The 27,702-nt window shown below is 40.2% G+C and overlaps 1 protein-coding gene across 13 annotated transcripts; it reads right to left on the bottom strand.

The window, feature by feature from the left end:
• On the bottom strand, nt 1-27,195 carry LOC108660242 (Lipophorin receptor 1). Of its 13 annotated transcripts, none has more exons than XM_089264685.1 (12): nt 26,919-27,195; nt 14,221-14,361; nt 8,186-8,305; nt 7,998-8,114; nt 7,226-7,348; nt 5,658-5,884; nt 3,560-4,960; nt 3,285-3,483; nt 3,024-3,176; nt 1,098-1,231; nt 655-813; nt 1-558 (listed from the first exon to the last, which is right to left on the bottom strand). In XM_089264685.1, the coding sequence occupies exons 1-12, from the start codon at nt 26,971-26,973 to the stop codon at nt 526-528; spliced, it is 2,862 nt and encodes a 953-aa protein (XP_089120811.1). In that variant the 5' UTR covers nt 26,974-27,195; the 3' UTR covers nt 1-525. The 13 variants fall into 13 exon arrangements, with proteins under 13 accessions (XP_089120811.1, XP_089120771.1, XP_089120812.1 ...); XM_089264645.1 differs by lacking the exon at nt 26,919-27,195 and adding an exon at nt 24,240-24,706; XM_089264686.1 differs by lacking the exons at nt 14,221-14,361; nt 26,919-27,195 and adding exons at nt 11,591-11,688; nt 12,438-12,597.
• Between the last annotated feature and the right edge of the window lie 507 nt (nt 27,196-27,702).

Here is a 27,702-nt window from a genome sequence, read left to right on the forward strand (position 1 = left end):
TACTACACATATCGGCATTTATTCAATCGCTTTGATTCGGAAACGTATTTACACTTAACAATAGTATATAATAATATTGATAATAATAATAATAAACGATCTGCACTTTGAGCAGAAACAAAGCTTTGTTCTAATTATTAATTAGATAATTAATCAGATAATATTATAATTTCAATTATGCTTTTTGTTCAGTTTTTTTTTGTTTGTTTATTTTGTTGTTGTTAATTATTTAATGCACACTTACAGCTATATACAGTTTGGAACTATGTGAATTATCTTTAGAGTTTATTTTAGTTTAGTTTTAGTTATAGTTTTAGTTTAGGTTAGAACTCGGCGACGTATTTTGTACAGCATCCTTAAAGGATTCTCCCTCTACTTCCTCTTCTGCTTCCTCCTTCACTCTTAACTGCTGCTAAAATAAGGTTAAAATAATTACACATACGAGTTGCTCAGTCTTTAGGCGTGTCTGCAGCGGGTTTATAATTGGCTTCTAAACATAGATTAGACAGAATAAACCCAAAAACTTTAATACGACGATATGCCTATAACGGGTGAGTACTATATGGAGTAAAAGAGACAGAGAAAGAATGAGAAGGGGTTAACGTAAGATCTTAGCATTGTCTGAAATAGTTTCAATCATGATTTATATAATACCTCCTCGTCCATAACGCTGGTGTGATCGTAGATACGTGCGGGCAGATTCTTGCGCAAACTGAAATGATCCTCAGTTGTTGTCTTGCGATAGATGGGATTCTCAAAGTTCATAGAGTTGATGCGTCGCTTGCTGCAGTAGCGGTAGCCAAGGAGGAGGACCTATATAATAAGTAAGTAAGAGAAACGGGAAGATATTTTAATGACTGTCAAAATCAAAAATTCATAATTCTATGTGAGACCTAGACAAATGATTGGGATATTAAATACTGAATTTTCCTAGAGAATATTTAATTATATATCTATATGAGTAATAATTTAGCATAGTAAACGAAAAATAGCAAAAAGAAATTGTTGGCAAATTTTATTTTATAGATTTTCTTTTTATATTGGGTCCGCTTGAGGATTTTTTCTTATAGAATTTATAATTAGTTCTTATGACTTACCACCGATAGCAGCACCGCACAACCACTGAGACTGGCGATAACCACTAGCGCTATGAAGCCCGAGTCCGGCTGCGGGCTGGGCGCTGTGGTTTGATCGATGTGCGTTTGGTTGTTCACTGGACTCCGCTCGGCAACTGTGGAAGGCAGAGAGCAGTATGTAAATCACAAAAGAAGAGAAGTCGGAGCACACACAGCACAAGATGTGACACAGCCATATAAATGAGGCAAACACAACAATAAAAGGCGCCAAGCGAAATGAGCAAAAAGAATGGAAAAAGCAAGAGAAAAGCAAATGAACATAAAAAATAAAAAAAAAATGGTGTAATATACGAGGCGAAGCCCAAAGCTTGTGGGCCATTGGGGCGATTGTTAGCAGCACTCGCGCTTCCTCCCCGAGTCCCGCCAACTCAACACAATTCGTTCCCCTGCCAATGCAAAAGAATTTTCAATCAAATCGTTCAAAGAGCGCATTTGGGCGCAAATAAACACTTAAACGCGCTCGCGCCTTTGATGGCTAAACTTTTATGCCCCGGCCAAAGATCTGAACGGCAGCACCGACAGCGAGGGTATTAAAATAGGGGCTGCTGTCTGTGGAGGAGGGAGGGGTGGCTGAAGCGACACAGCGGGCAACCTAAATGGCGTAGGATGCGTAATGACATCGTTAACGCGCGCGCCGTTTAATGGATTCGGCTTCTGATAGGAACTGCCGAATAATCCGGACTCAAGTTGGATCTTAAATCAAGGCGAACAGCGAAAGCTATCAGCTTTATCTAGAATTTCACTTTAAAGAGTCAGAGCAGCCAGTCAACACGGCACAAATTTTAACCTCATACTGTGTGGTTCGGTTTGCATTGGTTTGGCTCTGGGTGGATTATTTGACGTATCAGTTGCAATGTGCTGCCTACTTGTGGTTGCCGCCCTCTGTCTCTTTCCCTCCTTCGCTCTAGCTTCCTCTCTCTCTGTCTGTGTGTGTTGCAAGTGGCTCTCGATGGCGTTTATGAAACTGTCATGTCTGTGGGGGGCTGAGTGTTTGCCTGTTTTGATGATGATTAATGCGAGCCGTGACAAAGCAAATGTTATGCCAGAGCGCCGAATGAAGTGCTTGGCTCCGAAATGCCAAGTAGCCAATGCACCGCCCCCAAATGAAATGCGCCGCAGAGCTGTCGGCCAAGGCAACAGCTCGGTGCATTCCTAAAAATGCTAGTGATTAATTTGGTTTCGCTTCAGTCTTTAGTTTCAGCTTTAAGTTTCAACAGTGAATAATGGAAGATAGAGTATAGAGTTAACTGGATGCGATGGACAGTAAATAAAATAGATGAAGGCATTTGGTCGAAAATGAAGAAACCTGATGAGGAACTGCATATTCATATTCATATTCATTTTCATATTCATATTCATATTCATATTCATATTCATATTCATATTCATATTCATATTCATATTCATATTCATATTCATGTTCATATTCATATTCATATTCATATTCATATTCATATTTATATTTATATTCATATTCATTTTCATATTCATATTCATATTCATATTCATATTCATATTCATATTCATATTCATATTCATATTCATATTCATATTCATTTTCATATTCATATTCATATTCATATTCATATTCATATTCATGTTCATATTCATATTCATATTCATATTCATATTCATATTTATATTCATATTCATATTCATATTCATATTCATATTCATATTCATATTCATATTCATATTCATATTCATATTCATATTCATATTCATATTCAAATTCATATTTGAGGATAAGACAGGCCCTACTTTATTCCCAAATAGATGGTAAATGAAATGTTTCAGATGCAACACATAATTACGTATATAGACAGACGAATAACAACACAGATATCAACAGTCAGAGAACGTGTTGATGACTTGTGTCGGTCATACCATGTGTCTGGGGCACTTTGTTGCTGAGAGGCTGTGGTTGGTTAGTTTCGGTTAGTATATTGGTATTATTCAATTTGACTAGACGCTGATGGGTTTTCGTTTTTGCCTTATATCTGTGGGTGCGCGGAGGTAGGGTTACAGCTTGATAATTGGCTGCACGTGCGTTTGGTTAATAGAGGAAAAATTAAAAGCGTTAATAAAGAAAAAATCATGCAGATAATATATATAAATTATGGAAAGTATTATAAGAAGGGTACTCACGATCCTCGACGCACATGAGACCATCCGACATGAGCTTGAGACCTGTGGGACAGGCGCAGGAGATGCGCGGACTGCGCTCGTTGATGCGGGGCGCGGGCAGGCAGAGATGCGAGCAGTGTCCATTCACCGACTGACAGTGATTAATGCCATCGGGCTGCCGATATGGATGATACACATGGATGACCATGGGATGTTGCAACTGTGAGGAGCGAAGAGCAGAAGAGATCGATAAATAAATAGAACTGGAAATGGCTCAGCAATAGTGTGTGGCCTACCATGTGAACTGCCGTGATGGGCTCTACGTCTTCTCCAGTGAATTTGTTGGCCTTGAAGACCGTCTGCTTGTCCCAGTCGGTCCAGTAAATATAGTCCTCGAAGGTGCTGATGGAGAAGGGATGCCGCAGATACTCCGTCGAGTAAAGGATCTGTCGGCGCTGCGAGCCATCGTAGTTGGCCGAGGAGATGATATTCAGCTTGCCATCCACCCAGTAGATGCGCTTCCTCACCAGATCCAAGGTGATGCCATTGGGCCACTTCACGTCATAGTTGATGATCGTCGTGCGATGGGAGCCATCCATGCCGGCGCGCTCGATGCGCGGCGAGGCGCCCCAGTCCGACCAGTACATCCAGCCCTCAATGGGATCGAGCGCAATCGAGCGAGGTATGTCGAGCGCATCCTCGATCAGAACCTTGCCCATGTTTCCATCAAAGTTGGTCAGCTCGATGGTGCACTTGTGTGTGTCTGTGTAGTAGACATGGTTGTAGATCCAGTCGACGGCCAGGCCATCCGAGGTAACCGACGACTTCTTCAGCACGACGGTCTTCTCGTTGCCCTCGTCGATGGGCGCCTTGTAGATGCTCTGGGTCGTCACATCGCTCCAGAAGATCATGCCCGTGCGGAACACAAAGTCCAGGGCAGTCGCCGACTTGGTGTTGTTTACAATGGAGGTCATTTCCATATGGTCGAGTGCTATCTTGCGTATGTCATGACGGCGGGCCAGCAGAAGCGAGGCGTGGCCCTCGCTTGCCTTGCAGCGTGTGTGGTTGCGCGGGTCTCTCATGTAGCCCGCTTCGCACTCGCACTTGAAGCCGCCGATTTCGTTGACACAGATCTGGGAGCAGACGCCGGGCTGTTCGCATTCATTCACATCCACACAGCTGTGGCCGTCGCCTGACAGCTTGTAGCCCTCATGGCAATCGCACTTGTAGCCCACCTGGTGATCCACGCAGCGGTGCATGCAGCCGCCGTTCTTCACCGCGCACTCGTTCTGTCCACACTTCTTGGCCGGCTCGTCCTCGCCATCGGGGCAATCCTTGCGCTTGTCGCACACCTTCGAGAGGGGAATGCACTGGCCGCCGCCGCAGTCGAATTGGCTGGTGGCATTGCAGCTCTTGACTGGAGCTGCCAGCTTGCAGTCCCGCTCGTCGCTGCCATCCGCACAGTCCGTTTGCCCGTTGCAGGTGAGGTGTCCGGCTATGCAGCTGCGATCCCCGCACTGGAACTGATCCTGCCGGCAAGTCACGTTCTTGCAGCTAGAGGCGTGCTCATCGTCGCCATCGGGACAGTCGCGATCGCCGTCGCAGAGCCAGCTGTGGTGCAGGCAGGTGATGCGATCCTTGCACTGATACTCATGTGGCAAGCAGGGCGTCACTAGCTTTGTGGCATTCGCACACGACTGTGGCCAGGTAGACAAGGATAGAAAGAGTGGGAAAGAGAGAGAGAGAGAGAGAGGGAGAGAGAGAGAGGGTATCAAAAGTTTGCCTAGGTTGCTTGTTACAACTTTTTTGACTGAAAGTTTTCGTTGCATACTTTTAGTTGCTTACACACGAAATTATGTGCAGCACCCGCACCCGCCACCCGCCACCCGTCTCTCGCTCTTAGCCATGGCCAAAATGCAATTTTATGCGTACTATGCGTTGACAACAAAAGCTGCCAAAGCTGGCAGCGCTGAGTTATGCCCAACTTGGCTGTAATTTATATGCCAGGCGCTTTTCTTTTTGTCCCACTAACAAACTCACACACACACATACACGGAACAAGTAAGAGACCTGGAGGCGAGGGTGAGCTCGACGACGAGACATGCTGCAGTGAGCTAAATAAAACTCATGCCGACTCCTGGTTTCTTACCATGGCGGACTACTCCCATGCGGGGTTCCCCATACTCAGGCATATATATTAAATACATTTCTTAAGTCTGTTATTTTCCATCAATATACCCTGCATACTATAATGGGCAACAGGGTACGCCGAGTTGTCGTGGGCTGCTAACAGCTACTACAAACATTTCCACACAGAAAATTTGAATTTATGGGACAGGCGTTCAGCTGATGCTGACGCTGACGCTGCTGCTGCTGCTGCTGCGGTCAACTTACCCGCTCGTCGGATGCATCCGGACAATCCGGATCGCCGTCGCAGACCCAGCGCTTGGCAATGCAGGCGCCATTGGTGCAAGTGTGCTCCGCAACGCTGTCGCAGGGGACGACGGGGCAGTCGCGCTCATCGGTGCCGTCGCCGCAGTCGTTGTCGTGATCGCAGACCCAGCGTCTCTGGATGCAGCGACCATTGCCGCAGGTGAACTCGTCGGAGCGGCACGTCTGGTCTATGGAACGAGAGGCAGGACAAAGGATTAGCGACAGCAAAAAAAAAAAGGAAAACTGAACAATGGCGCAGGCCTCTCCAAAAGGGGAAGCGACATGAAGCCAAAAAGGAAATGAAGTAGGAAGCGGGCCGCTTGATGAATGATGTGGCCAGTGAGTTAGCAAAGGAACATAATGGGTATAATAGCACTGCGATAGACTGATAAAATGCAAATGGACTGTGTGGGATGTGGGTGTAGAAAGGAATTCAAAAATGTTGGCCTACAGAAGGAGAACTCAGAAAACGGGCGAGAAAATTAAGCAGAAATTATCAAAGTAATAAAACGTAAATAATAATGGGAAGAACAAGTTTGGCTAGCTCTTAGACTAATAATTTAAAACTAACATGAAATTATTATTATTAAGCATGAATTCATATTTTTAATTAATATCAAAAATCTAGACAAAGTTATAATATATGTAATAAATTCTATATCCATTATTTTAAGTAGCTCTGGTTAAAAATTCTATATTTAAATTCCTGCAGTTTCCTTATAAAGTCTCTCTTTGTTGATTATTAAAATATTTTTCTAGTTGTGGAACCCAAATTGGAAGGTGAATTAAACAAAGTCCCCAAGGTAAATCTGCATCACGGTTATTTAGGGTTAAAAGTCAATAACTAAAATTATTGCAGCGCTTTATTGGATTTCGAATGAAATTCATATTACTTGCCAAAGGTATTTTTAAAGAGGATTTAGTGAGAGTTTGCATCATAAATAAGTTAATGCGAAAAGCTTATATTAAAATTTATCTACCTAGCCGAATGCATAAGCTCATTAAATGCATATCAGACAATATAAGGTAAATTGAAAAAAATTAATATATCATAAAATCTTCAGTTTTTGATGTGCATATTAAGTATGTAAATCTAAATGGGAAATATATTTCCAATTTAATTCATAAATTAAATGTAATTTCACTATGCATTGCAGAAGAAAATGCCGTATAAAAATATATTCGAAAACATTTTAGGTATCTGAATAAAATAAAAAGCAAAAAAAAGTCATAGAAAGCTCTAAATATATAAAAATATATATGCACATATACAGTATATAATATTGTGAATTTTCCTTCATAAAATTTTCCTAAATTACAAATAATAAATCTAGTAAAAGTATGTGCAAAGTTTAGGATGATGGGCAATATTTTTTTTTAAATATATTATTCTTAACAGAAAAATTTGTTTTTTACATATTTTCTTCTATTTAAAATATAAAACTTTATTCATGCCAAGATTTCTACTTTTAACTTTCAACTACAACTCAAAAATGGTCTATATTGAATTGATCTGGGGATATGCTTACTGCAGTTATGCTCATCGGAGCCATCGCTGCAATCCTTGCTCTGATCGCACATCCAGGCGAGAGGAACGCACTCGCCCTCGCCGCTCTTGCAGCTGTATTCGTCCGGCGAGCAGGTGCGAGCCTCTACGAATTTGACAAAGTCAAGTGCATATAGAGTGAGAGCAAAAGAGAGGGAGAGAGAGAGAGAGAGAGAGACACAATGAAGAGTTGTTGAGCTACGAGTGTGTGCTCGTAACTTGCTGCTAATAAATGTGTTTGGCTTGTTCAGTTTGGGGCTTATTAAATACTTTTATACGCAGCAGCTGCCAAATAAGCTGAAAGAGCAGCTGAACCCCGTTTCATTTGTGGCCCGAATGCCATTATGTAATGCACACCCAAGGCCGGGAATGTTTGTGTGCGTTAGTTGGTGATGTGTGTGTTATGGGTTAAGCACTTTATGTGCTGTTGCCGGGCGTTGCCGACACGCAGTCAACGTGGCGTATGCGCGATATGTGTATATACGCATTGTTGCCAATGTGTGCAGGCGTGTGTGCGTGTTTGTGCGTGTCTGTGTGTGTTGTGTGTGTGTGTGAGGGTCATGTGCTTATGAATATACGCGAATGCAACGACTTGATTAAACGGTGGTTAGAGAACTGGCGGGAACTAGCTGCCAACATAGCTTTGAAATTATGCGCAACACTTTATTAAACGTTAGGCGAGAGCGAGTTATGAGAACAGTGGATGGGAGTGTTAGCCAGCTGTGGAGTTGTTTACGTAGTTTGGATTCGCTTACTGCATTGCGCCTCATCGGACTTGTCACGGCAGTCGTTGCTGCCGTCGCAGAGCCAATTGCGGGGAATACACTGGTCAACGGTCTTGCATTTGAACTCATTGTTGGGACAGGCATTCACTATATTCAGTTGTACATACATATATCGTAAATAGTGTGTAGTGTGTGTGAGAGGCATTTCATTCACTTACTGCACAGAGCGCTGTCCTCGTCGGAGCCATCGCTGCAGTCGTTCTCCTGATCGCAGCGCCATTTGTTGGGTATGCAGTTGCCGTTGGTACAGCGGAAGTGGTCCGAGGAACAGGTGGCCTCTGCAAAGGGAACGAAAACAGAAATTCAATTGAGTAAGCGGCAATTACAGGGTATTAGCGGTGTGCTCTGTGCTTGGCACTGCCTTTGAACTTTGAAGTTAACCCGGATCAAAAACAAAACCTGCCAGCAGCACAATTTGTTTTTCTCTGCTCAGTTGTGCTTAAAAGCAAAAGTCTGAGTGGCTCAGTGCGTGTGTGAGTGCGTGTGTGTGAGTGTTTGTATTTATTTACACGCACTTAAGCACGTGCTGAGCAAAGAAAATACTATACCACAAATAAACCAACAACTAAACGAGTATACATAAAAAAAAAAACAAATGCAAACATAAATAAATCGTTGCATTCGCGGCGGGCACTGAATTTACAATGGATTTTCAATGTCCATTTGGTAAGGGCTTGGCTGAGGGGACTGAGGGGGCTCTGTGGGTCATTCCATGTTGCCTTTGAAGCACTTGTTTTTCTATGTTTGTTATGCGCATTATACATTAGATTTAAGCTCATGTGTAAACAACTCGGAGGAATACAACGCAATTTCATGCATTTCTTTTGACGTTTTAAAGCTCAAATATCTCTCAGCAAGTTGAATTATTATTTATATAATATATTTTTAAAATAACCTGTCATTTTTTTTAAATAAAAATATCTGCTTACTTAAAAACTTTAATTTTGTGTTTTTTTGATGACTATCTTTGCTTGTTAGTCCCCGATTTAATAGACGTTTTAGCTACTGGAAACAGTTGTTACCTCAATTTTCATCTAGGCTGATGCAAACATGTGCTAGTTGCTATTTAACTGTCTGTACCCAAGGGAGAATATTCCATTAACTTTAATCAAATTGGAATGAGAATTACAATTGATAAGAAGCAAGAGGGAAGAAGGGCAGGCGCATTATGCGGCGCAGTCAGAAGTTGCCATATCAATAACATTTTATACGATTACTTTTTGAAACTTTTTATGGGCAGAAGAACTCTCCGGTCCGATGCCTTAGAGCTCTCGCTCCTCACTGGCTACGCAGTCAAATGAAATGTAGCGTGACAATAGAACTAAACAGAAAATAAGCAGAAAAGAAAAGAGCACAACAGCATCAGCAGCTATTCGAGAAAATAAAGGGCAGGACACAGGCAATGGAAGGAAACAAAATATAAACCAATGTGCGCCAATATTTGTTAAAAAATAAAAACCAAATATAAATAGAAGCTCACAAACCGTTGAGCAATAAAAAATGGTCACATGTGCAAACCAGCCAACACTTTCGGAATGCCCTCTGTACCATAGTACATAATGTTCTCAGAAGCCTTTCAGCTCTGGCATGAAATAAGTAACGCATATCGAATCTAGTATATTAAAGTATATACTATATATAGTAGTATATACTATACTGAATACTAGATTGTCAATTCTAATTCATGTTCGTTTAAGTTGAGTTATATTAGTATAGAATTTTTAAAGAAATTAATCTAACTGAAAGAAATGAAAAATAATTCCATTAGAGTTTATTTGTATATAAAACTAGCTCTATTTATATATGACATATTCTTTATATACATATATATTAATAGAATTATATATGATTTTTTTTTTTTAATTTACTAAAAAATTGACATAAATATTTTTAGATTTAACATGGAACTTTTAGTAATTCTTCGCTAACTATATTATGAATTTATCACATTTCAAGCTATTATTGCTTTTTATTTTTATACAATCTAGCTTAATCTGAGGAAAGAAAGCTATTGTAATATATTTTGTATTTTTTTTAAATTGAATATTTGTATTTATAGTTTCTATTAATCTGACTTGTATTTATTTGTTAGAGTATTTAGTCCAGGACAAACAAAAGCAATTTTTTCTTTGCTGGCTTTATGGCTCTATACATATATATTTTTTTTACATATACATATATATAAATATATATTTATTTTATTTTTGTATGTGTATTTCCCTTCATTCCTTTATTTATATTTTTATTTTTATTTTGTTGCATGCATGTATGCATGTATTTATGTACATACATATGTAGCGCATGTTTACGAATGCCCGCAGCTCCATTCAGCTCGATTCGATTTCTTTTTATGTAGCTTGTAAGCACAGATGAGTATTTGACATTTTGTTGTTGCCGTTGCTAATATGTGGGAATCACACAAATATACATACAATATATGTATGTGTAAACTGTGCCCCTGCGGACGCATTGCTGCGCATTTCCAAATTTATTTCATTTTCTTTTATTTGCGCACTGTGGACATATTAAATGTGATGTCACGTGGGATCACAATTAAAAATCAAATTAAATTTATTGTCCTTTCTCTAGAGCAAGGGAGTGGAGGGCACTTTGATTGGTTCAACGCATGTTGCAATGGATAAAAGTGTGCGGCAAATTGCCAGTTGGCTTTCAGCATAATTTCATCTTCTTTTTTCAACTCTACTTTTTTTTTTGCGCTTTAACTAAGTTTAAACGGCCTTTCAGTTGATTAAAAAACTTTGGCCTCTGGCAGCTGCACCACCACCACCAGCACCACCAACAGCAGCAGCAGCAGCAGCAGCAATTTGTATGCAAATGTCAGGCAGTGTGTGCAAAATATTCTGTTGCATGCAACGCGGCGCCCGGGGAGGTAGGGGGCAGATAGCAGCCAACTACAATGCAAATGGGCTTAGACTGCAGTCGGCTGTAGTTCTGTGTGTGTGTGTGTGCGGCATATAAGCACATTATGATTGGAATTTCGGGCGTGTGGCATTCAAGTTTAAAGGTGTTGCAAGCTGACGTAAGAACTGTTTGCAACTTGTTGCAAGTGGCTTTAATCAAGTGCACTTGCCCACAAGTAGCTGAGCGGCTTCAAAGTTGTACTTCACAGAAATTCGTACCTCGGTTCGGAGAATGCAGATGGCATTCCACTTTAAAAAGTCTTAAAAGTCTTGTAGAGTAAGGGAAGAATGCGTAAGTGAAAGAGTTTTTCATAAAACAATTCAAGCTGTCATCGAGTCTCTTATTTATATATAAATATTGTCTATTATGGGCAAGTCATCTAGCGATACGTATGCCAGCAGTAAGCAGGAGTAGCAGGAGTCACCAGTAATTTTTACCAATTATACATCAGTTGTTAATCCCATTATGAGTCCTATACATAATAAGGTCTATATATAAAATTCTTAAACATTTCAATTAGTCTCAGTTTAACTGAGGCTTAGTTCACTATAAAAAGTACGCATAGGTTGCCTCAAGTCTTAGAGTAACATTTTTAAATATTTCACTTATATATACAAAACGTTTATAAACAATTTTCATACCGTGCTCAGTAACCATTGCGCCCAGGCTGTGGCTTTGCGTGTGCAGCAAACTGGACACAAATAGCAAACACCAAATGTGCCCCATGTTGAGAGAAGTTCTTGTATTAAAAAAAAAAATAAACAGGTAAACAAGCAATTAATTTTGATTTGCATAGGGTGGACAACTTGTTCACTTGGGTCCTCGAAATGCTCGCGGTGTCAATTTGCCAGCAATTGTGCCACATTCGAGGGCAGTCAGTCGAGTTGCACAAATTGATTGCATAATTTCCGTGCCACATCATTTTCAAGTTCACGTTTAACAAAACAACTGTCAGAAGTCAGGGCAATGAATTTCACAGCGCCTAGATAAATGGCAATCGGGCCCAGTATTGGGGGAAATTGAGGAAAAACATTTAATGCGAGCCACAGCAAAGTGATAAATGATAAATGAAAACGCTCAAATCGGACAGAAAGTCTGCATTCTAAATAGCCTCGGCCCGCAAAACGGCACACAGATGGACATTGCCGATTAGTCTGACAGCGGCAAACGACTTTACACAGGACCTGCCCACAAAACGGACCCGAAAAAGCAAAAAAGAAAAAAAATGAAAAGATTGATAAAAAAAAAAGCAACCGAAAATAAGGAGCAGCAGTTCGCACACAGAAAATTTCTAACAAGCTTTTCGGTGCTTTGCCACTTTGTCGGAAAAACACTTTGCATAACTTCAAAGGATCTGGCAGGAGTGATTCAATTGTTTGCTAAAGCACCGCATTTCGAGGACATTTCAATGGGATTTATTTAAATATATTTTTCTGTTTATTCCTTTCGCGCACAATTTTGTTATTTTGCTTGCCATATTGCGCTTACTTTTTCGCACTGTTTTCAGTTTAGTTCGGCTTTAATGTTATTTAGTATTTATATTGGTTTTTCACACGACGGAAAATCGGTTCTCGGGGTCTTCCCTTAGCTCGCACCGTCCGTTTGCTTGAGAAGTTCGCCGCCAACTAAGTGGACAGCTGCGTGCTGGCAGTCCTTAAAAACAAGTGCCAAGAGCTGCTTCACAGCCTCTCTCGCAACGCCAGACTCAACTCAGCTCTCGAATCTCGTGTCTCAGCGCAAGCTTTCACTCCCAGTCCAGCAAGCGGCTGGGCGACTCGAGCGCAAAAATCGAGTGAGTTTTCCTCTCAGTTTATCTCGCCCCAACTCAAGTTTTGTTGTGAGTGAAAAGGCGGGCACTCGTCTAGGCATCTTTGTGAATATTGCAGTGAATTTACTGATTTGGTAATGATACATAAGCGATTGAGCCAAATGAGCTTAAGGACTTATGCTCATTATAAGGACGACAATTTCGCTGCTCCACAGAGGTTGATATCAAGTACCCAACAGAAGTTAAACCAAATTATTTTGGCACATCAAATAATGAGAAAAAAGTTAGTATCTGAGTTTGATTTAAAATAGACTGAAGAAAACTGTTTTAATGTGAGCTCAAATTTAATGAATGTCTTGTGAAACTGTTTATGTAAATATTTAAATATTTTACTATTCAATTTGTATTATGAAATATCAACTGCCTCATTTTTTTAATTTATATTGTGAAACTGTTTATGTAAATATTTAAATATTTTATTATTCAATTTGTATTATGACATATCAACTGCCTCATTTTTTTTATTTATTTTATAAGTTCAGTTTTTAATTTTTCCATTTCCAATTAGCTCAAGCTATACTGTTTTCTTATATATTGTTTTCCTTCAGAAGAGCTTGCGCTAAAATAATTTAAACTAGCTATTATAGAGCTATATTTTCTCCGCTTATTTTTGCATTTTTGTTTTGTGTCCTTGCAATTCCTTGCATTTTTGTATTAGCCCTTCACGCTCATTATGTTGCAACAGTGTTCACTTTTTTAAAGTAAATCTCGAGCTGTTTTCTTTTTTTGTTGCCTTTGAGGCACATTATCAATTTCGCTGGCTGAAAGTGTTGCCCTTCAGCAGAGATTGCATAAAAATTAAGTTATGCGCAGCAAGAGCGAGGGAGACAGCAACAGCAACAGCAACAGCAACTGCATTGTGCGCATTTTTATGCAGGGCTTTCCTTTAAGCCCTGCAGCATTTTGCGCTCACTCTCTATTTATAAATACATATATATGTGTATATGTATATGTATAATGCACACTTATTTTCATTCATATTGTATTTCTTTTGTGGCTGGCACAAGTATTGAGAGATAAAATAAAGCAGACGACCTCACATAGTTTCCTTTTATGTTAAACTTGCGACGCATAAAATGTCTCGTGCGACAAATTTGCAGCGTTGATAAATTTTCATTGCTGATGCAACAACGTTGCATGCGGCAGTCAGCAAAAATTGCGTTGCAATTACAGTTAAGCGCCAATGCTTAGCGACTTAATGAGCGCACTGCCCTGGCACAGTTTTGGTCAGCTGTCCGGCAGACAGCCTCCCCGACCCGAGACCACAGTCCCCAGACCCCTCCCCCCCAGCCACCAGCCCCTTCTCTTTTTTGAGCTGCCCCAATCTGAAACTCGTTTCACAGTTTGATTGATTTCGTTTCGTTGCACTGCACTTACTGCGATGGACGCGACTGTTGCCGGCGGCGCCTAAAAGTATGCAATGTCATTTGTAGATCGACTCACCGCGGAATTTGCACTCGTTCACCTGCTCGTCACTGTGGTCCGCGCAGTCCGCATCGCCATCGCAAACGAATCGAATGGGTATACAGGCGCCGTTGTTGCATTCAAATTGCTTCTCATCGCATTTGCTGTGTAGCGATTGGGCTGCAAAGACAAAGAGAGAAAGAGAGAGAGAGGGAGAGACCAAGTGGGAGTTAATGATAAGTAGTGCAAACAGCCGATTTAAGCTAATTATGTTTTCGTTCTTGATTGTACTTTGAGCTTAGCGTAAGCTGCTAAAAGTTTTCTCATTAAAACAAAAAAACATCACGTAAACAAGGGAAACGATAAAAAAATGAGTACGAAAAAATATTAAAAGAATAACCGATAAATATATACACTCAATCTTATCTAAATATGTAAATGATATAGCATAGCATAAAGTAAATAATAAAAATTGCTAATGCTTTTTAATGCATTTTATATTTTAACATTTTTTTTTTATATTTATGTAATTTAATTTATTTAAAATATTTTACTGCTTCAAGAGCTTCATTCTCAAGAATGCTACCATCAAAGCTATCCATACTGCATGACAAAATCAAATAATACCTTTACAAAGAGTATAGAACAAAGCGCAAATAAAACGGCCCTTTGGAGGTGGCTCAAAGAGCCCAAATCGATTAGGGCTTAAAACTTCAAAACAATCAACAGCAGACGCCGGCATATACATACATATATACGTACATGTACACATGAGTTTCTGCGTATATACATACACACTCACACATATGCATCTCACATTTCTGGAGTTTTAATCAACAAAAATGACAGCAACAAAATGCTACAAAACTTTGCAGCTTGACAATTTTTCATCTTGGGTTACAAGTTGCGGTCGAAGGGCGCCCTACACGCACACACACACACACACACACATACATTGCTATAAATATATAATAATAGGAATAGAAATAAAACAGCGGTTAGGAAAATGTCAACAGCTCTTGGATGCAAAATAGAAGTATGTGACAAGCGCACAAAAAGTAATGGATTACCAATGTGTTGTATAAACAAGGACTCACACACACGCACACACACACACACTTCAGAGGCTACCCATTTATGTTGATAAGGGTTTTTTGCTGTCCAAAGTCTGGCATTGACAGGAAATTCCTTTTTTTTGCCTGCCTGCTTGCCCAAACCAATCATAATTATTCGTTTAATCAAAACTTATGCATAAATAATTAAATAACCATTGTTTACGCCATTGCTTGCTATTGTTGTTTATTCTTCTCCACAACAACAGCGCCATCGACTGCATTTCACCAAATGCCATCAATCAGTAAGGTCAAATCAATTGCAGCGCTGAGACTGAAAATTGTTTTCAATTATGAATGAAGCAAAATAAACAAAGCACATGTCATAATTATATATGTATATATATTTCAATTGATTTATACAAATTTACAAATTTACGAACATCATGTATATGCGTGAGTAAAAACAAATATTGGTCTGCCCAATATTGAATTACAATGCCTTTTATGCCTGCATAGAATATGGTCTAAGTTTTTTTTTTTTTTTTTTTTTTTATATATATATTTAAGCGTTGAACCTGTACATGCAAATATAGTACTTTAACAACACAGTTGGAATATTATATTAGAGCCTAACCTTCTGATGATTCAGGAGGACTTACAATATATATTTACAAATATCACTAAACTAAACTTATCTAATATTTTTTGCAAAGCCTAAGCGTTTTAATCGCCTTAGTGGCCTCGCAGGGAGCAATCTTCTCGCTAGTCTGCTCCGGTGTCTAGCCAGTCTGTCACTATATCGGCTAGTGTGTCTCCCAATCTGTTCCTCCACTGTGAACAGTTTCAAGTCTCGATGCAGGGTAGAGCCTCGCACATACCATGGGCAGTTGGTGATTTGTCGCAATACTCGATTTTGCAAGACCTGTATGCGTCTATAGTTGGATTTTGCGCATATTCCCCAAATCTGCACACCATAGAGCCAAATCGGGGCTACGCAGTGGACATAGACCGCTCTCTTAGCTCGTAGTGACATGGTGCTGCGCCTATTAATCAGCCATCGCAGTTGCTGCATGCGTTGTCCACATCTCCTGGTCGTAGCTTTTAGGTGGGGAGCAAATGTTAGGCGCTTATCGAGGGTGATGCCAAGGTACTTTGCCTGCGACGGTTGGTCCAGTATTTCTCCATCCAACCTTATGGGCGGGGTGTGGTTGATGAGAGTTTTCAAAGTAAAGCATGGGTTGGTGGTCTTCCGTGGGTTTATCTTCAAATTCCATCGTTTACACCAGGCTGCTAATGTACTTAGATAGTTTTCCACACCATTTGCTGCCTCAATGCGACATTTCGAGCTGTACAGCACTGCAATATCGTCTGCATATGTAGCTAGTAGAGCTTTACCAGGATCCTGCATGTGGTGTCCGCTAGGGGAGGGTAGGTCAGCTGTATATATGGAATAAAGCAGCGGCCCTAATACGCTGCCCTGTGGGACTCCAGCTCTCATCTGGCAAGGAGTCGAATAGGTACTCCGTACTCTGACCATAAATTGTCGGCCTTCCAGGTATGATCGTAGGATCCCAAAGTAGGGTGCTGGAAAAAGCTCTTTGATTTTACTTAGAAGCCCTATATGCCAGACTCTGTCGAATGCTTGCTGCATATCAACGAAAACTGCGTTGCAGTACTCCATGTCGTCAAATGCCTGAAGGATGTGCCTCGTCAGTCTGTGAACCTGCTCCACAGTTCCATGTCCTTCCCTAAAGCCAAACTGATGGTCCGGTAAGATGCGACATTCCCTGATGATACTGCCAAGACGATTGGCAATAAGTCTCTCCCATACTTTGGATAGTGATGACAGCAGACTTATTGGGCGGTACGATTCGGGGTCATCCTCTGGCTTTCCTGGTTTGTGGATCATTACAATCGCTGCCATCTTCCATTGCTTAGGAAAGAATTGCACCCTCAGCATAGCGTTAAATATTAGAGCTATGAAGATGATTGCCCGAGTAGGGAGGACTTTTAGCGTTGCATTGCTCAGTCTATCATAACCAGGTGCTTTCTTCTTCGGCAAGGACTTTATAACTTCAGCAATTTCCTCAACCCTGACTGCCCTAATGGGTAAGGACATTTGTAGAGGTGTCTGCAGACTATCAGTGGTCTCTTCGATCTGGTCATCTGTGGCAAATTCATAGGGTGTGAACCTGGCTTCTAGATGCTTCGCGAAAGAATTCGCTTGCTCCTCTTCGTTCCTAGCTATATCACCGCTAGGACACCGGATTGGTACCTGTCTAAATGGTTGTCTCTTAAGTGACTTGGTACACTTCCAGAGCGAGTATCCAGCATCAATTGTATAATCAAGGGAAGCCAGCTTTTGCTCAAAGAAATTGCTTCGAATTTCTCTTAGTACATTTCGTAGTTGCCTAGCAGCCCGGTTCCATAATATTCGGTCCCATGGGTCCTGCGTTCGGATTGCGCGTCTACGAAGTATTCTTTTTTGCGACAAAAGATCCCTGGCCTCTCTTGTTAATCGAATTCCATAGTTGGAACCTATCTGAGGTTCAGAAGGTGTTGATGCAGCAGCAGCCGTATAAATGCTTTCAGTGAAGCTATTGACAGCCATCTCAATATCTTCACCAGAGTTTAAGGTGGTGTTTAGCTGAATCGAACTCTCTAAATGTTGTCTAAAGGCGAGCAGGTCTGTGTGTCTGGTTATTAGAGGGCGATTTGCGTTAACGTTTATGCTTTCTGTCTCAATACTAATGACTAGGGCCAGATGATCCGAGTCCAGATCCCAGCTCTGAGTTATGCTTACTTGGAAATCCGGTATTCCATGATACAGGGCAAAGTCAATGCAGGAAGGCGTGTGGTGAAGCACATATGGATACCTGGTTGGCGATCCAGTAGCAAGGATCTTAGAGCCAGTAACTGAGATGGCTTCTGCTAGCTCGCGTCCCCTCGGTGAGTTGTATGTGTCCCCCCACAACCAATGACGGGCATTCCAATCGCCACCAACTAAATATCTTTGACCGCAGGCACGAAGTGTATTGATGAAATGCATTTCGTCAATCCTAACCCTTGGAGGGCAGTAAATAGCGCTGAACTCCACGTCTCCTAGGGCCGTTGCTACTTTTACTGATGACATTTGTATGTTACGGGTTTCAATTACTCTTTGAGGGAAATGATGAAGGGTTGCCTTAATCAATACTGCCACTCCGCCAACGCTGTTGTTATTTCGTGATGGTCTGAAAGCTGGGTAGCAGACATATCCATATATTTTTATAGTGTCTCCACGCTTCATCCTGATCTCCGTCAAAAGAAGAATGTCGACGCTGTTGGTGTGTGCAAAGAGCTCAATTTCTTTAGCTTTTGATGCAATGCCGTTAGCATTCCAAATAAGAACTTTTAGTGCATTCATTTCGAAGCTGCAACGTTGTTAGGAGACTGACGATTTGGTATTTTCCCAGTCCATCCCTTAATCGTGTTGGCTAACTCAAGTACTATACTCTCAAGTTTTTCGATACGTTGGTTTACTTGCTTGTTATGTTGCTGCTGTTCTTGTTGCTGCCGCTGCAACCATGTAAGAAACTGTTGTTGTTGTTGCTGATGGAGCTGTTGCTGCCACTGTTGGAACTGTTCCTGCTGCTGTTGCAACACTGCCTGTATATCATAAGGGCTGTGTTGCAGATTATTCAATCCATGTTGCTGTGGAATTTGATGCGCTATAGGATTAAGAAGACGCTGCTGGGCAGGTCCATCTTTGCAATGTGTTGCAATAGGATTTCTTTTAACTATTGCAGCATAGGAGACTGCTGTGTTGCTTCCAGTGCCTATCGTTTGATGATGTGAAGCTAGCTGCGGCTGTTGCTGAGTTGTCTGTCTGTCAGCCCTTGGCTTACGATCAGACCTCAAGGTGGGGAATTGCTGATTCGCTGTAGAAAGTGTATTTAAGTTAGCGTGTCTTGGCCTATTTGGATTATTTTCCCTTCTTGCAGGCCTCATAGATCGGCGAAGAAACTCCTGATACCATTCGCATCCCTTATAGCTAGCCATGTGGCTGCCAGAGCAGTGTATGCACTTGGGCTGTGCATCTGGAGGACATATGCATTGCATTGTTTGATGGTTTTCTCCACATCGGGCACAGTTGGGCTGTCGGCGGCAATATTTAGCTGTATGGCCGTAATCTTGGCATCGACGGCATTGTGCGATCTCAGTTGTTTTTCGCATTCTCTCAACTCTAATTTTTTGGCGGCAAAGAGTCTTAACTTTATAGATTTCATTAATTTTTGGACATGGCTTAATATTAATGAAAAAAATATTAAGCTTCTCATCCTTATTTATGCGTGAGCTTGGGTTATGGATATGGAGAACCTCGAAGCCCAGTCTATTAAATTCGGCAATAATATCCTTATTTAAAGTACTGTTGTGTAAATCTCTTACAACAATTCGGTGTGGCTTTTCTGACTGCATTTGGTAAGTATGGAATTCTATTCCAAGTGTATCCAGTCGGTCCACAATGGCTCTATAGGTGTCGCTGTCATTAGGGAAGACTCTGACCGTTTCCCCTTGATTAGCTTTAACAACGACGTTATCTAAACTGGCCACTTCGCTTATAAGCTCAAATAGGTCATTTAGGTCGCTAACATTAAGGACTATTTGAGGTGGTTTCGGAGGTCCCTTAAGTTGCTTTTCGTTGGTAGTTACCTCTGGCTGGATATTAGGTTGATGTTTGTCTGCGTCCACATACATCGTGTCAACCTCTTCCTCTTCATCGCTTGAGGTGTCCATATCAAGAGTGGCAAATCTATTATTGGAGTTTGCTTGTCCGTTTGTACTTGGGGAAGCGTGCCGAGTTCGAGTAGCATTCAGTCGCTTGGAACTAGGTATGGGTGATATGGACTTGCCATGTTTGCGTTTGGTAGAACGCCGATTTTGTGCGTTCAACAATCTTTCAGCAGCGCTAGAACTTTTTGCTATAGCGTCCTTATTAATTATCGTTTGGCATGTGCTACTTATTGTAGAAGTTGCCATTGTGTAATTGGTGTTACTGGAGGCAGTGGTAAATGATACAGTTGTTGTTGTTGTGCAGTTGCTCTGACTTCCGATGTGTGATGCTCTCTGGAGTTCTGAACTGAACTCTGATCGAATCACAGAGGGTAGCTTCCCTGCTATTAAGAGCATTTTTTCATGGTCAATCGACTTATTATTAAGCCGAGAGCCAGAGGGAATATTCTGCTCCATTGCCTTAATTTATGTGCACAGAATATCAACTTTACTAATATGAAGTTTTTATTGCCCCTCTTTAGCGGCAGTGCGCGGGAAGAGGGGTTAGTGAATGTCGCTGTACTAAAATTCTTTTGGTGTTTTTGTTTTTGTTTTTGTCAAATTGCCGACACCGCACGAAGCAGCGTCCGAACTTTAAACGTGTGCTATTTTTAGCACACACGAAGATGCCCGAAGCTGAGCACTTCGTTTATTCCTCTCTTGTGCAATGGCGCGCACAGAGAGGGGTAATAAGTTTGGCCCAGGTGGGCAACGAATGTATTAATTTGTCGTACTCCCTTTGTTTTTCGTTGTTTCGGGCAGACGACACTGCGCGGGACAGCGTCCGAAATTCACCGTTAACTTTTTTGACTATTTTTAGCTCGCGTACTTTTTCTATGCGTAACACAACCGTCCGCGACGAGAGCAGATTAACGACTTATGGTCTAAGTGAACTTTAAAGTCAATGCAATGTACAGCTTGACCCAGATGGAAAACAATCGACTCAAGGTGCAGAAGGGCCAATATAGAAATTGGCTAAGGCGAGTTGGCTAATAATACTTATATATTACTTAAGAAAAAAAGTCATTTATATTGAATCTACTTAGCTCTTATGCTTATATTCAATACACACACACACATATATATATTTATATGATAGGTATTACTAAATGAGAGGTAAATAGGAAAAACATTGAGCGCATAACAACATAAACAAAAATCTAGTTAAGTGGGGCAGGAAATTATATTGAGACAAACTACTTAACATAAATTTAACATATCGAATGTTATCGAAAGGTCTGGGCCTAAAGTGTTTGGCTGAAACGGGTTCTCACAAAAACTTGACGCGGCTTGATATTAAACATGTTGAGGGGAAATTAATATATGCATGCATATATTATAGTATAGTCATATGAACATTTCAATGAGCTTTATCGTGTCAGATTTTGCAATGTTCGGACAATAGACTGATAAGAGTCATACGACTTTGCCAGACGGCTGTAGATAAGCCTGGCCCATGGTTGATCTAGTTGAACTATATATAACGTCTAGTGCGTAGCATCAAATTATATATATTCCCAGATTGTTGCCATGGGTTAGACAGACATTCGGTTAACGATATCGATAGCATTCGCATGTCTGCGGTCGATAAATGCCTCCATAGGCTGGGAAAATTTTCTAGTTTAATCAGTGCGTCGCTGCGTCGATGTGCTAATTAATATTAATTTATTTCTAATGGGCTGCTTATCGCTTTGCTGCCAGCTAAGCACAAGTTCAATGTCAATTAAATTATAGAGATTTTTTTGATTGAGGCGCATAGTGTTTGAAATGATAGAGAAAGAGAGAGAGACAAAGAGAGAGAGAGAGAGTCATATTTATGTTTATAGTTAAGTCAAGTGGGCTGTAATCACGCCCCTTCAGCGCAGACCGAAACAATCAAGATAGATTAATTGTGATTGTTTTCATTGTTGTTGTCGTTGTAAGTGAAAAAACAAGCAACAACAACAACAAAACAATTAAAGGCAACTGCAGCAGGTTCTTGATTTATATAAGTCGCAACGAGTGAAGAGAAGCGAAACGAACACGCCCACTATTTAACATATTTGCTGTTGTTGTTGTTGTTGACATAAAACTAGTTGAATATACTAGATTTAATACATTGCTGGCATCGTGCATTAATTAATGCCAAAATAAAACCGCATGAAAAGCAAATGAGGCAACAAATTAAAAAAAAAATGTATGTATATACATATATATATTTATATACATATATATTATATTTTAAAAATATATATGTACATTGAATATATATTTTATATATATAAGACTTTAAGTGTTACATAAGTTCAAGATCAAAAGATACCCTGAGTAGAAGTTCTAGGCGCATTTAAAATATCTTGCACTAACTGAAAAGTATTACGATCAGGGATAAACGAAAGTAATAAATTCTAAGTGCATATTGCAGGAAAAACTACTAATTTTGGCAGTTGTAGTTCTTAAAATTCTTGAGTTCATTATAGATAATAACCCATTTAAAGAAACGTGTTGAGACCTCTCACTTTTGTGTAAATAAATGCATATCGACCTACAAAACCTAGGCCTATGTTTATATGCACAATACCAATATACCCCATCTAGCTTAAATACACGGTATTCAAATAAAAATAAAAACAGTTTCCCATTGCGACCTTGCAGCGGCGTTTGTATAAATCCGTTGTGACATGAATCTTATAGAGCTGTTCATCAGAAATGTATAAAAAATTGCCGCACAAAATAGAGAGACCAAAATATAAGTGAATAGAGCATAATAGAATATATATACAAAAAAAAAGAGATATTATAAATAAATTTTGAGGAGAGAACTTGATTGGCTTGCAGCAGAACGTAATAGAAATAAATCTTTTTTTGGGGGCTCGTCAAACGGGCATATTTAGTGAGTTGTGTATCTTTGAGATTTCATCTCGACACTTGAGATACTCTGCAATCGACGGACACTGAGTTCAGAGACACAGCTCGACACATTGATATACACGCTCAATGCGTCAATGATGACCTCTTTTTTTTGGCAAACCTACGTAGAATTGGCGCCTAGGCTAGGTAAACAACGCCAAAATGCGCCATTTGGATATATGTCAAGAATTTTATTTACGATCTTCAAAGTGTTCGACCAAAGTCCAAAATGCAGGGGGCAAAACCAGCGAAAAATATACAAACGCCTTTTTTTAAGTTAAAAATAAAATTCGGGTAGAAATAAATATTTGAAAAATATGGAAAACGAATAAATAATATATTTATGGCATTAAGAAAGACAAATGATTGATATGGATAATTTACTTAATTTTATAGCTGTTTTTCTAAAGCCTTTACCTTCTATAATTATCTTCATCACAAATCAATTGCGGAATTTTTAAGCCCAAGTCAGCTTGTTATTAAACACTTGATTCCATGACCTTCAATAATATAAAATTGCGCCGCTTTATATAAAGAAATATGCAATTGGGAAATCCATGCGAAAAAACGTCACAGTAATAAAAAAAATCATAAAATTTGCGACAATGATAAGATAATCTTAATACCAAAACAAATCCTTGCTCGAGCAGGTGGTTTGATTTAAAGGCAGTTATGAGCCGGAATAGCCCAAGGTAATAGCAAATGCCATAAAGAAATTCCCCTTATCAAAGACTAAAGCATGCCCATACAGTAGCCCCTCCGGAAGTCTCAATCAAAAGTTGACAAAACAAAATTTGGTATAGAAAAACTCAATCGAATATTCAATACAAGTTTAAATTGTTTTCTGTGAAGTCTTGTTAAAATGTATACAAATAAAATATAAATTTAAAAAGCACTTTTCTATAATTTAGTATATTTTATAAATGTTTATTTAAAGCTAACGAAAAATATAATAAATATGCAGGGTATTTCTATGAAAACATTCTTATATTATTTATGTAATTTATATAAATATTAATTTTAATCTAGAGGTAAAAGAGAATGTTCTTTTATACAAGAGAGAGTATTAGGCAGTCGGCTATAGATTTTATTTTATTGTGAATTTGCAATGCATTCGTCAGTTCACTTGGCCGAACATGGAGCAGCGTGCACCATTTCGTACGACGACTTGAATTCCGCGCTAAAATTAGCACAGTCTAGCTAAAAACAAACTGTGCAGGCTGCCCCCTTGCCGCATTGCCTTCCACCACCTCCACATGCCCCCCGGCCCCCTCCCCCCTACAGTTAGCCTGTTTCTCTCACCTATGCCCAGCGGTGTGCCGATTTTTCCGGATACGTTGAGGAACTTGAAGCCCATGCTTAGGATGCTCTTGCCGTCGAGATGCTTGATCAGTGTGGCGCCATCTGTCGGCGGCAGCACTTGCTGTTCCATATGCGTTAGATTGGCCGCATTTGTGGGCGTGGCAGTGCAGCATTTGCCCAGCGCCAGCATCAGTGTGAGCAGCACGAGATTCGCATTGGCGCAGATGCAGGCGAACAGCTGTTGCAAGTGGTTTAATTTGTTGCTGTTGTTGTTGTTGCCGCTATTCGCTGTTGCAGTTGTTGCTTTTGTTGTTGTAATAATATCACTTGGAGTGGTCGTAGAGCGTAACTCTATGGCCATGGTATGAACTTTGTCTATTTGATGCACTCAACTTGCGGTTTCGCGCTTAGTTTATCAATCACTTAACGGAGCTGTTTCTCAGTTTTCAAATTGTCAATCTTCAATTATTGTTGTTGTTAGGATAGGTCTATAATTATATGCACTGTGAAGTTTCAAGAGCCTATATAGAATGGAAAGTTCGGCCTTTAATAACGCCAGCAGGAAGCAAACACAGATTATTATCTAATCAAGCAGACGTTGTCTGTGCCGATTTTCAATAGCCAAAAGTAAATCAGACAACATTGAAAACTGTTGCCAAAATAAATACACAGATAAGCACGCACACACACACACACACGCACACATTGGCAAAAGAGCGCGCGTCTAAAATCGTGCAGCAGACGCGTCAATAGCAGCCGCCCAAAAAGTTAACTAAAAATGCAGCAACAACAGCAACAACAACAACAACAACTAAAAAACTGGTTAAAATAAACCAACAGTTATAACAACAAAAGCAAAAGCAAAATATCGTACGATACGCCTGCACAACAGGTCGCCAAACAGACAAAAAGAAGGTGAAAACAAAAACAACAACATTTCTGTTGACGTAGCAAAATTATACAAAATACATGACTGAAAGATAGAGAGAGAGAGCGAGAGAGAGAGAGAGAGCGAGAGAGCAACAGGGGGTAAGTGTATGAGGCGCTGGCCAAAAGAACTTGTCCAATTTTTAAATATTTATCGCTATTTTTGTTTTCATTAATTAAAAACAATTGTTGCTATTATTTGTTTATGGCACGCGTTTTCAAACGCTGATAAAACCGCGCGACGCTGAAGTGTTAAGAAACAAAAATCGCGTCGTTTCGCTTATCAATTGCCAATAAATTTTCAAGGCGCGTATTTTCTTTGGCACGTGCTGTGCTCGTTATTGTTGTTGTAGTATTAGTTATTGTTGTTGTTGTTGTTGCTGTTGTCATTGCAGTTGTTACTATATTTACACACAGTTCTGCGAGTATAGATTGTATGTGGCTTGTCTATATGCTGCCGCCTCGTACAACGCGCATTTCTCAACTGAATTCGTTTTGAGAATTTGCCAGCACATTTAAGCAAATTGTCATCGAACACAACAACACGCCCCTCGCCGCACAGCACAGCCCCCCGTTCCCACAAGCCACCTGTTTGTGATCGAGCTGCGGCATGCTGTTACACAGTTGCTCAGTCTGTATATATACCCTGCGTAAGTGTGGGGTCTGCTCCTTTCCTGACGACATTTGTAAGAATTGTTAAGACGAGTTACCTCTTAGTTCTAATCGTATTGCTTAAGCTCCATATGATTGATGGCCTCGTAAAATAAATTGTATTATGATCAATCAGAGTACCTGAACGTCGGCGCATTTAGTATTTATTTAGGTATCTTTAAAGCGGCTTATCACAGTGCCTAGAATCGAACCAGAACCGAAGGAGAGGCACATCAGAAACTCCAACTATTCCACGTCTCTCTCTCTCTTGCTCTCTCTCTTGCTCTTTCGCTCTTTGCTGATGCTATCGTTGCCCCTTGCGCAGATCAATTGATGTGCGCCTCTTAGGTGTGGTGAGTTTCTGGTATCACACGACTGGCGTGGTGGATTGAACCTGCGCGAGCGAGAGCTCGATTGATTTGGTGGCTACCGATGCTCTCACGCTGGATCTGCGCTCAGTGAGGTGATAAATGCGTGGGAAAATGGTATAAATAGTAAATCATAAATAGTAAACGCGCTCCGCGGGCTTATCTATTTGTGAATGAGGTGCTGATTGGAGAATCGTAAATGATGTGAATGAAAGAGAAGCGAAGCCATGGCGAAAATTAATTATTATTTGGCAGCTGCTGCCAAATTATGTATTAAAAAATAAGATAAATTATTAAAAATTGATAATAGTTCTAAGAGTCTGTATATTTTACTTATACATTTTTATTTTCCTTATCTACATACATAGAAAGATAAATAAAACTTCAACTTGTGATTCTACGTATCAAATATTATATAATCCATTTCCTCGTATTTTTCCATATACCGAAATCAGATAAAGTCTTAAGATTAACAGGAATCAATTGACAATTCCAAAGTAAAAGAGTCTCCTTAGCAAAGTCTATTAATATGCTTTGCAGACTTTAGTGTGAGTATTATCAACAACATCTGATGCGGATTAGTTCTTAAATTTATGATACATGGTATCTAAACATATATGTATTATCAGCTCGTAATTTAAATTGCGCACAATCCTTGCTAGGCATTCTGAAGTACACGAGAGTCAATAACCTGATCGTATGATCGTATGGTCGATAGGATTACAATACTAACCTTGAACGGAACTGAGCAGTACGAAAATTAATTTGAGCAAATCACTTAAATGCATTGTAAGAGATAAGTTCGAAAGGCTCTATATGTATCTATATATTGAAGTGCTTATCCACGTTTTATCGGATTTGCAAATGGGATCTTTAATTAAGTGCGAAACGGAAAGACGTCAGTGTTTTATTTAATTAAAGATTTGAGATATAACTGTGAATTCCCGGCCAGTTACTTGACGATCCGATCCGATGCGATGTGATGCGATGCCCAGCAATAACCGACGCGAACTGAAATCGTTTTGGGGAATTATTAGCATTTGTTGCCTTTCGAATGGCATCGAATCGAACTGAAAAGTTAAAACCTGACGTCATATTCGATAAGAGGCTCTTCGATAACTGCTTCAACTGGCCAGGTTAATAGATAACTGGCAGCAGGATAAGTCGCCCGTCCCCTACGATGATAGTCGAAACACTCTCGCCTCTGCTCTCCATCTGGCATCATCTAACATCTGCATTTGTCATCCACTTCAAGTGCGTAATTTATGATTTACGTGTGTAAATCATTTTTCAAGTGGAGCTCTCTCTGTTTGCCGTTGACAGAGCCCTTCTCTCTGTCTCGTGCGCATCCCCCCTCTCTTTCTAGCTCACGGCAGTCACTGTGCTTAGTTTTCAATTTGTCGGCGTTTCTAATTGCAGGCGTTAAAAATCGCTGGTAAATCGCATTCAACAATATTAACGAGCCTCCATCCACCCCTTGCCTCGCGCTCTCATTCTGCACTTAACTGCAGTTTATC

Source organism: Drosophila navojoa, chromosome 2 (genome assembly GCF_054131105.1).
Source record: "Drosophila navojoa isolate 15081-1374.11 chromosome 2, UAZ_NAV_1.0, whole genome shotgun sequence".
NCBI lineage: Eukaryota > Metazoa > Arthropoda > Insecta > Diptera > Drosophilidae > Drosophila > Drosophila navojoa.